Source organism: Paraphaeosphaeria sporulosa (assembly GCF_001642045.1).
Source record: "Paraphaeosphaeria sporulosa strain AP3s5-JAC2a unplaced genomic scaffold CC84scaffold_1, whole genome shotgun sequence".
NCBI lineage: Eukaryota > Fungi > Ascomycota > Dothideomycetes > Pleosporales > Didymosphaeriaceae > Paraphaeosphaeria > Paraphaeosphaeria sporulosa.
The window spans coordinates 2,945,884-2,957,125 of record NW_017253360.1 but is presented as its reverse complement, the minus strand read 5'-3'; the positions used below and the strand labels follow the sequence as shown (position 1 = coordinate 2,957,125).

General features: G+C 52.2%; 3 protein-coding genes across 3 annotated transcripts; 2 read left to right on the top strand and 1 right to left on the bottom strand.

The window, feature by feature from the left end:
- Window positions 1-2,132: 2,132 nt before the first annotated feature.
- CC84DRAFT_1211807 (MFS general substrate transporter) lies at window positions 2,133-3,725 on the top strand (the record flags this gene model as incomplete). Its single annotated transcript, XM_018182402.1, has 1 exon — window positions 2,133-3,725. One exon carries the CDS (start codon window positions 2,133-2,135, stop codon window positions 3,723-3,725), a length of 1,593 nt encoding a protein of 530 aa, XP_018042575.1.
- A 267-nt stretch (window positions 3,726-3,992) lies between these two features.
- On the bottom strand, window positions 3,993-4,544 carry CC84DRAFT_1170982 (uncharacterized protein; the record flags this gene model as incomplete). Its single annotated transcript, XM_018179886.1, has 2 exons — window positions 3,993-4,121; window positions 4,167-4,544. The coding sequence occupies 2 exons, from the start codon at window positions 4,542-4,544 to the stop codon at window positions 3,993-3,995; spliced, it is 507 nt and encodes a 168-aa protein (XP_018042574.1).
- Window positions 4,545-5,055: 511 nt separating this feature from the next.
- CC84DRAFT_1211805 (uncharacterized protein) lies at window positions 5,056-10,646 on the top strand (the record flags this gene model as incomplete). The annotated part of the gene is made up of 7 exons (XM_018182401.1): window positions 5,056-5,170; window positions 5,222-5,249; window positions 5,385-5,665; window positions 5,716-5,909; window positions 5,973-6,412; window positions 6,902-10,208; window positions 10,263-10,646. 7 exons carry the CDS (start codon window positions 5,056-5,058, stop codon window positions 10,644-10,646), a joined length of 4,749 nt encoding a protein of 1,582 aa, XP_018042573.1.
- Between the last annotated feature and the right edge of the window lie 596 nt (window positions 10,647-11,242).

The window sequence follows — 11,242 nt, the reverse complement described above, 5'->3', positions numbered from 1 at the left end:
TAAACCCGGGATCATGACGTGTCCTCTCTCTGGGACGTGCGGAATCTAGAACACTTCCCTATTCTAATCGACTATAAATGCGGATCGCACGCGCTCATGTTGGAGGCTCCCGATTCGGTCTCTTACCCCACAGCGGCGTCGTGATGAGTAACATACGGTATATCATGATTTCGTAAATAACTTGGTCATTATGGAGTGCGATGGAAACCTCAGCACATTCGTCCTCAGGCCATTGGAATTGGACTCCGGAATTGTGTCGTATAGGACCATAACTGCCTGCGCTGACTCTCATGACCGCTGCGTCGTCTCGCTTTACCGTCTAAAAATCACATGAGAACCATCCCAAGGCCTGGCTCTCTTCAATAGTGACGGGCACTTTAACGCATGTCGCGGACGGATGATTGAGAGGTGGACAACGCCAATGACGTTTGCTTTCCAGACCACATCCTCAATGAGAGGAACCACTACTCTGCAGAGAGTTATGGGCCTTACAGATCTGTCTTTCATCCCTTCTTCCTCAAGAATTACAATATATTTGTGTCCAGCGCTGGTTCTACTGGCGAGGTCGTTGTGATGCAGGACAAGAGAAAGGATATGGGCCCGGCCCTGCGCTCGACAATCATTTTGTGTGCTACAACCACATAGAATTGCTTTCCTGCGGAGACCCTGACAGAGGGAGAGTAGCAAAATCAAAATGTGCTCTACTAGATTCTTCTGGACTAAGTTAAACATGAATGGAAGGCTTCCTCTCCTGTCCCGTTTTCACTACGGCACGCGCGAACATTTGAGCCACCGCTCTCCAGTTTCAACAGGGCCCGAATGTCCCGCAGCATCCACAGCAACTATGCTGGTTTTATAGGCGGGTACACGAGTCTGAGGAACAGAGTTTCCACTTATATGGCCCCCCGGGGAGGTTCTTCCCACCGCGTGCAAAGAGTGATATGGGAAAGACGTGGGAAAGAAATTGCAAGCTTAGAAGCTAGGGTGGGCAGTTCAACTGTGCGTGGCCGGTAGGCGGTTGTGTTTCTAGCATTGGACTGAAAGATAACATTCGCATGTCCAATGGCACCGACATCGTGTAGAAGTTTAGAAGAACGAACTCGATGTCGTCAGAAAGTTATGAGGCAACCGACAATGTTCCAGAGAGCGAGTGGCCGTCGAGTGAACCAGATGGATCTCTAAAACCTTCCGTTGCGTGACAATGCCCTGGAGCGCGAGAGACCGTGGAGTTATCAAACATCCAAGCCAGGATTCTTTCCAAAGTTTTCAGAAGGAAACATTTTGAAATAGTATCATTGAACTTGTTATTGTAATAAAAGTTAAAATGTAGATCTGTGTTGCTGTTCTTGTAGGGGAAGTTATGCGTAGCGTGTTGATAGGTGTTGACTGCTCTGCAATAATCCTCGGCTCGTAAGTATAGAAAGATAAGCAAAGTTATGTTAAATTGCCAGACTGATCCAGTTGTATCAATATCATAGATACAATTTGGCTGTTGGCCTCGAGTGTAAGATATCGAGTGTTAGTTACCATAGTTGAGAGGTCTCAACTGGTCACCATTCTGCCAGTACAGCCTCGGAGGTTCGGGTGCATAGTCGCACGCTAGATCTTTCATCTAGTACGGGTGATTAGACCTCTCTGTGATCTTTGACAAGAGGAATTCATAATCTTTCAACTATGCACCCGAACCTCCCAGGAGGGTGTGCACCTATGAATGAGGTGGCGGGTGGAATGTAAGATATTTCAAATGCGCCACCTCCGTGCGGGCAGAGGCTCTTCAAACAAGTGGGCCCTCGGTCATGTCCGCCGGCCTTTGCTGGAAGCTTGATCGCGCCTGGCGCGAGCTTATTAGCAGCAACGCGAGCTTCGCGCAATCAGCTAGGTTCTCTCCGTGCAACATCCACCAGGGTCCATTTGATAGGTCTATCTCCCGCGCGTCCATGTGCCGTTTGCCCCAGGAATCTAGAACCGAACATATTCGTCTTCCTGCGCGATATTATTCCCTGTTCTGATCCGGAAATACGACATGACGACTTCACTAGCGCGTGCAATGAAAGTCTCTTCGTTCAACTACTTTTATAAGTATTCGAGCTGGCCGTGATCTCCAAGCCTTCATCTTTTCGCGTTGCACCCCCATGGCTTCGAACGATCCCGGTCTCGCGCCGTTAAATGCGCCAGCAGAAGACGCCATCAAAGGTGCCGTCGATGTCCCGGGCGACGAGACACTAGTCGCGCCTGATCAATTCGACCCCAGATACGAGACGACGAGGAAAGAGATCTGGGCCTACTACGCGTACTACGTGGGCGACAATGGTCTCACGCTCTTCAACTTCGGCCCCACGGCATTTCAGAACTTGATGTACCAAGCTTCCGGAGACTCAGAGATTCTGCACTTCGCTGGCAGAGACAGGACCATCAACAGCATCGTGCTCCTTTGCAACGGCATCAGCTTCGCTATCCAGATCGTGGTATTCTTGATCCTAGGTGCTTTTGCAGACTTCGGAACATGGCGGCCCAACATCTTGATCGTGCTTTCCATAATTGCATTCGGCGTCGGCTTTGGTTGGCTGGGTGTGCATACCGCTGAAGACTGGCATATTGGTGTAGGACTCTACATCGTTGGTCTGATCGCCTACCAAACGACTGTCACATTCTGGACCGCCGCATTTCCTGGCCTCGCAAGGAATACCAGGGATCTACGCGAGAAGGCTGAAGACTTTGCCCAAGGACGGATTTCTCGCGCCGAGTACGACTTCGCCGATTCGATGAAAAGGAATGAACTGTCAAACACGGCCTTCTACACGCAGTCCGTTTTCGAAATCGCCATCCTAGCTGTGATCGTTGGAATCATGTTCGGCCTCAAAGTCAACGACAGCAAGGAGAACAACAACTGGGGCCTGTCGGTTTTGATCGCGTTCGCCACAGGTGTCTGGATTTTGTGCGCAATTCCTTGGTTTTTGTGGGAGAAGAGGAGACCTGGTCAGGATCCCGGACGATCCAACATCATTTTTGCCGGTTTCAAGCAGCTCGGATACGCAGTGAGCCAGATATGGCAGCTGCGTCAAAGTCTGGCCTATCTTGTGGGCTATTTTTCATTGTCAGACTCATTGAACACGACCGTAACGGTGATTGGAACGCTTCAGAACGAGATTGTGGCATATAATAGCTTGCAGCTCACCTACCTCCTCATCGTCGGTATTGCTGCTCAAGCGGTTGGCATCGGCGCCTTCTGGCAGATTCAGAAGCGCTACGGATTCTCCACAAAGACCATGTTCATGGTCGTTGCATGTGCCATCGTTGTGTTGGACGGCTGGGGCATGATCGGTATCTGGACGCAAGCCTTTGGCTTCCACAAGTCCTGGGAAGTGTGGGTGTACCAGGCTTTCTACGGGCTGTTCGTCTGCCCGTGGTACAGTTACTCTCAAACCATGATCAGCGAGGTCACTCCGCGTGGCAGGGAGTTCCTCTTTTTTAGTTTGTTTTCCATTGTTGGTAAGACGAGCGCTTTCATCGGGCCATTGGTCAGCAGCGCCATCATTGATGACACAGGGAACAACAGCAGTCCATTTTACTTCCTCTTTGCGCTGAGCTTGGTCAGCTGCGTGTTTTTGTATTTCTTTGTTGACGTCGAAAAGAGCAGGATTGAGCAGCAGCATTTCTTGGAGAAGGCAGAATCGCTGACCTCCAGACGTTCGGATATAGAGAGATCACATGAAGAATCACGATAGAAGATTGGGGCCAGGAAAATACCAAATAGCGTTGTAGCATGATCAGTTGGCGAAAAGAAAAAGGGCGAGCTGCCACCTGACGACGTTGATTGCTCCTCGATATACTATCGATCGTAGACCTAACCTGTGTAGCAAGACGATTGACACCAAGGGCAATCAATTGATAGCGAGTGCTGAGACCATGCCACATCATGTCAATATGTGATGTATGAGATCTAACCTTTGTGATATTAGATGTCGACTCAGACCCTGTATTCCCAAAATATCTCATCTCAGGACATTTCCATTCGCTACAAGCCTCTCAATCCCCACAAGTCCATCGCCACGCACGTTAATGCTCCCCCTGCAAGCAGTCCCCCTGGCAGCCGGCCCACCATTCCCGTCGCCACCTGACAACTTAGTTAGCACTCATCCAGTGCATGGCCGCAGGAGATGACTTACCCCATACCCCACAGCGGCTAAATCCAACGCATCAACCACGGTATTCAACCTCATCGCCCTCTTCAACTCCCTCCTCCCTCCCTCAGCAGCGTTCTTATCTTCATCTTTGACCATCCATGTCCATTCACCAATTACGAATTCTCGCCCGCCAAACATGCGGGGGATCAGCGTCATGTTGGCTGGGAGGGCGATCTTAAAGAGTGAAAGAGTTACGGTTGGGGCGACGAATGAAGCCAGGCCTAAGCCGATGCGGCCGAGGGCCAGAACATTGATGGCCAGAGCAGAGCTTGAGGGGATTGGCTTAGGATCTTGTTTGGAGGTGGGTTTGGACCCGATAAGAGGGTCAATGGGAAACGACTTGGTGATGGGTTGAGACATCTTTGTGGTTAGGGTTGTCGGTGTTCAGTCTCTTTGTATGAATGTTCGTGATGCATTTAATGGTGGTCCGACAACAATTTATATAAGAAAAGTTGGAGGTTTTTTGAGTAACGTTATGCTCGTTGCTTACGTTTCTGAGAGGAATAGGTGCCTGAGGCAGCATCGCGGAAACCAACAGCGTCCGATCCGATGCGAAAGCTATGTCGCTTACATTCTTGGGGTACACGTGCAGCACATGCATGATCGTCAAGCCTTGTGCCCGCTCTCTCGGCTGGCTTCGCGAGAATGATGCACACAGATGCATTTCTGGTGTCTCAGGCATCGAGGGTCGCATCTGCATCGCTTAAGGCCGTCCTCCAGCCTCGCATTATGTCACTAGCCACGAAAGGCCTAGCACGGTCAGCTTAAGTGGGGAAGAATAACGTTATGGACTGAGTATGTCGTTATCTTGTATAGAAACCCCCCTCTTGCTCGTCTGAGCGTCTATAAAAGTTGGCTGATCTTACAAATGATGCCGGCTAACCGAGTGGAGCGCAAAAAGAAGACCAAGACGCCAGAAGACGTCCCGGATGTCGGCGATCCGGACCGGAAAAGAGTACTCAATGTCCTCGCACAGAGGAGATATCGTAAGCATTCATTGGTATAGTAAATAGTGCCCAAGTGCTAATCGGAATTAGGTGAGCGAAGAAAGGCCAAAATCGCAGCGTAAGTACCCTTTGAAACACGTTGGAGGCTGGTGTGGGATGTTGGTATACTCTACTGTTAGCTTTGGGATTGGATGGCCGGGGCTGGAACAGTTCATCAGTGTTGCTTGGGTACTGACTTGCATTCGCCGATCAGATTAGAAGCACAGGCGAAAGGTACTGTATCAGTGCCAAATGCATCTGAAACTACGCCAGATTCGGTCAATGGAATACAGAATACTAGTGTGCACCATTCGGTGGCGCAATCGAGCATGACCCAGGCGATACCCACAGGCTCGGGCCTTTCAATGGATGAGACTGAGGGGATAGAGGAGATCATTAGAGACGCTATGCCGCAAGAGGAAAGCGCCTTCGACCTTGCGGGCGGCTTTACCCAAGAAGTCTTCGATTTTGATGCTCAACTGCTTGAGGACATCTGTAAGCACATTGATTCACCCACTCTTGTTAAGAATACTGAACTTGTCCAGCTTTTGGTCTTCCGACCTCATCTCATGCGTCAAGAAGTAGAGGAACCACACCAGCGCTAACCTCATCGTCTTCGCCATCATCGTCGTCAAGTATCGGTCCACTGAGCTCAGATGCAAGTTTCTTGGAAGTACCCGTTTTGGCGACCATCCGTGCCTTCACTACCATAGCCAACATGCTGGACATCATGAACAAGGTGCGTTCATTCTGTCCTTCCTTTCTCAAAGGCTCTGCAACTATGTGCTTATCGTCTTCTCAGGTTTGGGACCCCGGGTTCACACACACTCTACCGCCCATCGCACCGCCTGGTCTCCCTCCCAATTTACATCCTACAACCGCCCAGATGACAATCCCACACCATCCCTTCCTCGACGCGCTGCCCTGGCCTTCAGTCCGCGAGAAGCTGATTTGCATGTTCTCCCTTCCGTCCATGTTTCGGCCACCTATCGCACAGGACGACGTCGAGGAGGGAGTAAGCAAGCCAATCATGCGACTAATAACCGATCTGGATGATCATCAAGACGGTGTGAGGATACACGGAAATTTGGTTGGGTGGGAAGCCAGCAGCGAGCTAGCAGAAGAGGCGTGGGAGATTGGGGAGGTGTTTTATAAGAACTGGTGGTGGTGTCTCGATGGTAGGATTATTGCGATCACCAACAAGAGGAGGAGAGAGAGGGGTATGGGGCCGTTGATAAAGATGTATTGATGATCATGTCGTGAGGAGACTGAGTCGCCGCGATCTCTCTCTTCTAGCAATGTACCATAGACTTGTTCAATCTAGAGACTCCCGCTCCGTGCGGCGCAGCGATTTTCGTGACTGCGCACTTGTGTACCATAGGTATTTCGTTTTCACCGAATCTATTCCACACGAGAGCAGGGACGGGCGCAGCGCGCGGCGAGTTGACGGACAGCTTCACACACACAGACACAAGACCAAGAGACGGCTTGGTGGGACTGAGATGCGCAAGTGGCTCGTGACAGCGCGTGCCCGAAAATTCGCGACGCGTCGTGAGGCAAGCGCGGTTGCGAGGGGTGACGGGCGCCAAGCTGGTGCCTACCGGTAATCTACCAACAAACAGCACGACAAGACCCTCTATCGCACCAAAAAACGGCCCGTAAGTATTTTGTGCCCGTCTCCGAGATTACATATCACTGATATGGTTATGGCCGATAGCTCATGAATACCAGTCCCAAGAAGAATCGAGCACCTTTTCGTCCCGTCGACACTCTGTTGTCGCCACAGAAGCCGAGCTTCAAAGCCGGAAGGAGCAAGCCTGCCCAAGAAGCTTCGCTCAGCGACGAGGAAAATTCATACCTACCTCAACGCGACGAAGACGCCACCGAATCCTCTATCGAACCATCCGAGCTATCGCACCTGGGCAATTCCAGCTCGCTCTTCGACGAACAGCGCACCCCGCCTGCGTCGAGCCCTGTCTACCGTCCGACACGTACAACACATATATCGAAGACACCGCGCAGCATGGCTCGAGACCGCGAGCCACCAGGTGGCCAGCCTCGTGCACCTGCGCCTCCGTCTGCCCATGCCCCAGTTGCGAAGCCGTTGCATGAGCGCCTGAGCGCGAATGGACCCATCGACCTGAGCACGCCCCCAAAAGCAGCGCCCGAGTTTGGGAAGGCCAGTACAATGCAAAGCCCGCTCAAGAACTTCGCACAGAGGACACAGAGCTCGCACGTGTTCAATCAGCCCGTGCCAGGCCACTCGAGGTCAGAACACCACCGAGACCACAAGCCGATAGCCATCCACCGGCCCAACGTCCCTTCGCAACCCACAAAGCGCGCTCCTCCCAAAGTGAGTTCACGGTATAGTGGTGCTTCGACGGACGATTCGGACATCTTTGAGATTCAGCCGTCCCAGTTTCAACCCCGGCCGTCTTACTCGGCTGCCCCCGTGCCACAACCTATGAACACGCAACACAGGACTATACATGCGCCCCCGCGCCCTGTATATTCTTCTGTCGGACATGCTAATGGTTTCCAGCCTGTGAACAGGAACCAGGGCATGTTCTCGCTCGAATCCAGGAAGACGGTCATATTGGACGACCTAGCACCAAAGCGAACTGGAAGCGACGACGAGGACGACTTTGATCCGGATACTGCAATTCGTGCGGAACGTGGGGAGTTTGGCGCGCCGGATCTTCACGCGTACGTGGACTCCAACCAGGCGAATGAGAATATCAAAGCGCTACTTGAGGGCGCCCTAGACGAAGAAAACATCCCCCGGACTCGAGGACGTAAGAAGAAGAAGCAGGCAGAAGGCGATGCTGCAATGTCCCTTGCAGACCGTCTTGCAGCCCTTGACGTGAAGGAGTCAGAGGCAGATAAGGCTGCAGAGGACGAGGAAGAAGATGAGGACGACGGCACCGTCGACGGCATGAAGGTGAAGCTACTGCCCCATCAAGTCGAAGGTGTTGCGTGGATGATCGAGAAGGAGACGGGTGCGCACAACAAACGAGCGAAACTACCCAAAGGTGGCATACTTGCAGATGACATGGGTCTCGGCAAGACGGTGCAGTCTATTGCCGTAATCCTGTCCAATCCCCGCCCAGAGAAGGGCGTCGAGCCAGAGAACAAGAAGAACAGGATACTCCCGGCTGTCGGGAAGGGCACGCTCATTGTCGCGCCTCTTGCCCTTATCAAGCAGTGGGAGGCCGAAATCAACGACAAGGTCTCCAAGTCGCCCGGCCTGAAAGTTCTTGTACACCATGGTCCCAACCGCACCAAGTCTTTGGAGAAGCTCAAGACCTACGATGTCGTCATCACAACATACCAGGTCCTTGCATCAGAGCATGCAAGCTGTGGCGAAGGGCCAAATGGTCTCAAGAAGGGCTGCTTCGGTGTTCATTGGTACCGTGTTATGCTGGACGAGGCGCACACGATCAAGAATCGCAACGCCAAGATGACAAAGGCCTGCTACGAAGTTCAATCGCACTACCGATGGTGTCTGACTGGAACACCCATGCAGAACAACCTCGACGAGCTCCAGAGTCTGATCCGATTCCTGCGCATTCAGCCATACTGCGATATGCCCAACTGGAAAGACGCTATTACCGGTCCCATGAAGAGCGGCCGAGGTAACCTTGCCATGAGGCGACTACAGATCTTCCTCAAGGCCTTCATGAAGCGCCGTACTAAGGATGTTTTGAAGAAAGAAGGGGCTCTCAACTTTGGAGGCAAGCAGAAAGAAGGGGAAGAGAAGAAGGGTGGCTTCCAAATCGTTGGACGTAATATCGAAACAGTTATCGGGGAGTTCACAGCCAAAGAGCGCTCTTTTTACGATCGTCTTAACGACCGTGCTGAGTCTCGCCTGAAAGAGATGATGGGTGGCGAGAAGCGTGACTACATTGGGGCTTTGGTGTTGCTCCTACGACTTCGGCAGGCTTGCAATCACCCGAGCTTAACCAAAAGCAACATGAAGGAAGACAAAGATGCCTTGACAACAGGACAGAAGTCAAGTCCTCAGACGGGCCTACAGACGCCCCGAAAAGCATCCAACGATGACGATGCCGACGATCTTGCTGACCTCCTTGGTGGTCTCACGGTCGAGACGAAGCGTTGTGATGTGTGCCAAAGCAGGCTCCACAGTGGCAACACTGCTCCTGGTGCAATTCGATGCAACGAATGCGAGACTGATTTGAATGCGTCGGTGAAGAAGTCGAAGAAGCACAAGAAGAGCCGTAAGCACAAGCACAAGGACCAAAAGAAGGAAAAGCACCGACAACTAGATTCCGAAGATGAGGATGCACCAAAGCTTCCCAACGCTTCTCGCCAGCGTCGCGTCGTAGTTGACAGTGACGATGAAGAGGAGGCTGGCGAATGGTTGGTGGGCGAAGATGAGCAAGGTCCTACGAATCTGGGGAAGGCCGGTGGAACCGATGATGAGGATGCCGAAGGCGGCGGTGACACTCTCGCTTCTGTCGATTCACATGCGTCAGGTTCTGGTGATGAAGACCATGATACGGTGGGATCCTTCATCGTCCATGACACGGACAGCGAGGAAGAGGGTCCTGTCGCTCGCAAAGGGAAACTGTCCAAGCCTGCGAAACTTGTCAGCATAGACTCCGATAATGAGCTTCCATCCGAGACAGACTCAGACTCTAGCAGTGAGGCTGATTCGGAAGAGGACTCAGACACAGAGGAGTCTGACATCGAATACAACGCCTCCGACCTGACGCCATCGACCAAGATCCGCCAGCTTCTTACCATCTTAGAGAAAGAGACGCCTGATCACAAGGTCATCGTCTTTTCGCAATTCACATCTATGCTGGACCTCATACAGCCGTTCCTCCGCCGCGGAGGCTACAACTTTACGCGCTATGATGGCAAGATGCGCAATGACCTCCGCGAGGCCAGTCTAGCTAAGCTGCGCAACGACAAGCGTTGTCGCGTTCTTATTTGTAGTTTGAAGTGCGGTAGCTTAGGCCTGAACCTTACAGCTGCCAGCCGGGTCGTTATTATGGAACCCTTCTGGAATCCGGTATGTACCACCAACTCGCGGCTATCCTGTAACACAGCACTGACAGTATTCTAGTTCGTCGAAGAACAAGCAATCGACCGTGTCCATCGTCTCAACCAAACTGTCGATGTCACCGTCTACCGCCTTTCCATCCACAACTCCGTCGAAGAGCGCATCCTCGCGCTTCAAGAAGCAAAACGCAAGCTCGCGCAGGCCGCCATAGAAGGTGGCAAGGCCGTTGGAAAGCTTAGTATGCAAGATATCTTGGCCCTGTTTAAGCGTGACGCAGAGTACGATCATCGCAATGTTGATGATGGTAACGACGATATATTTGCCCGGACACGCGTCCTGGATGAGAGGGGCGATAGCCAAGATGTAGGCGAGAGTACGGCGGCGAGGAGGAAGAAGGGAAGTCTCGGGTTTAAGAAGCCTGAGCACAGCGTCTATGGCAGGCGATAGATGTCGATTGACGTGCGATGAGGTTACGAAACGTCGGCGGGCCGGGTGGAGTTGGTGGCGTTTGGGTAGATGCATTTTCGGAGCGTGCATCGGCTTTGTATAGATGTGCGCTCGCACTATATCCCTCTGTGTCCTCTCGAATTATGATACATTCTATCGAAAACTGTCACCCACTGTATACTCTCCCTCCCATGTCACCGCTAGCTGGGTGTCTACGTGACCTCTCATCACGAACCTTGTCCCATAGTGCGGGGAATCCTGCACCATCCAACTTTGCAGCCCAAATGAACTCCCGCAAGCATTTTCTCAGCTCTTGTATCCCCACTTTCCGATCTCCCACGATCTCTCCTCGAACATCCATACGATTAAGCAACGCCGCAATCTTCCTAGCATACCACTCCGTCCGTTCCACAGCACAAGTCACCCCTCCCACACACAGTATCCATAGTAACTGCCTCTGCTCCTCGCCATCGTTCTTTTCTCCGAAAGCAGACACATCCAGCCTCCCAAGCACACTCTGCAGCCACCTTTGCGACGCTACGAGAACCGGGGAGGTGGGCCTGAACGTGCGGAAAAGAGTGTTCATACAAAGGACG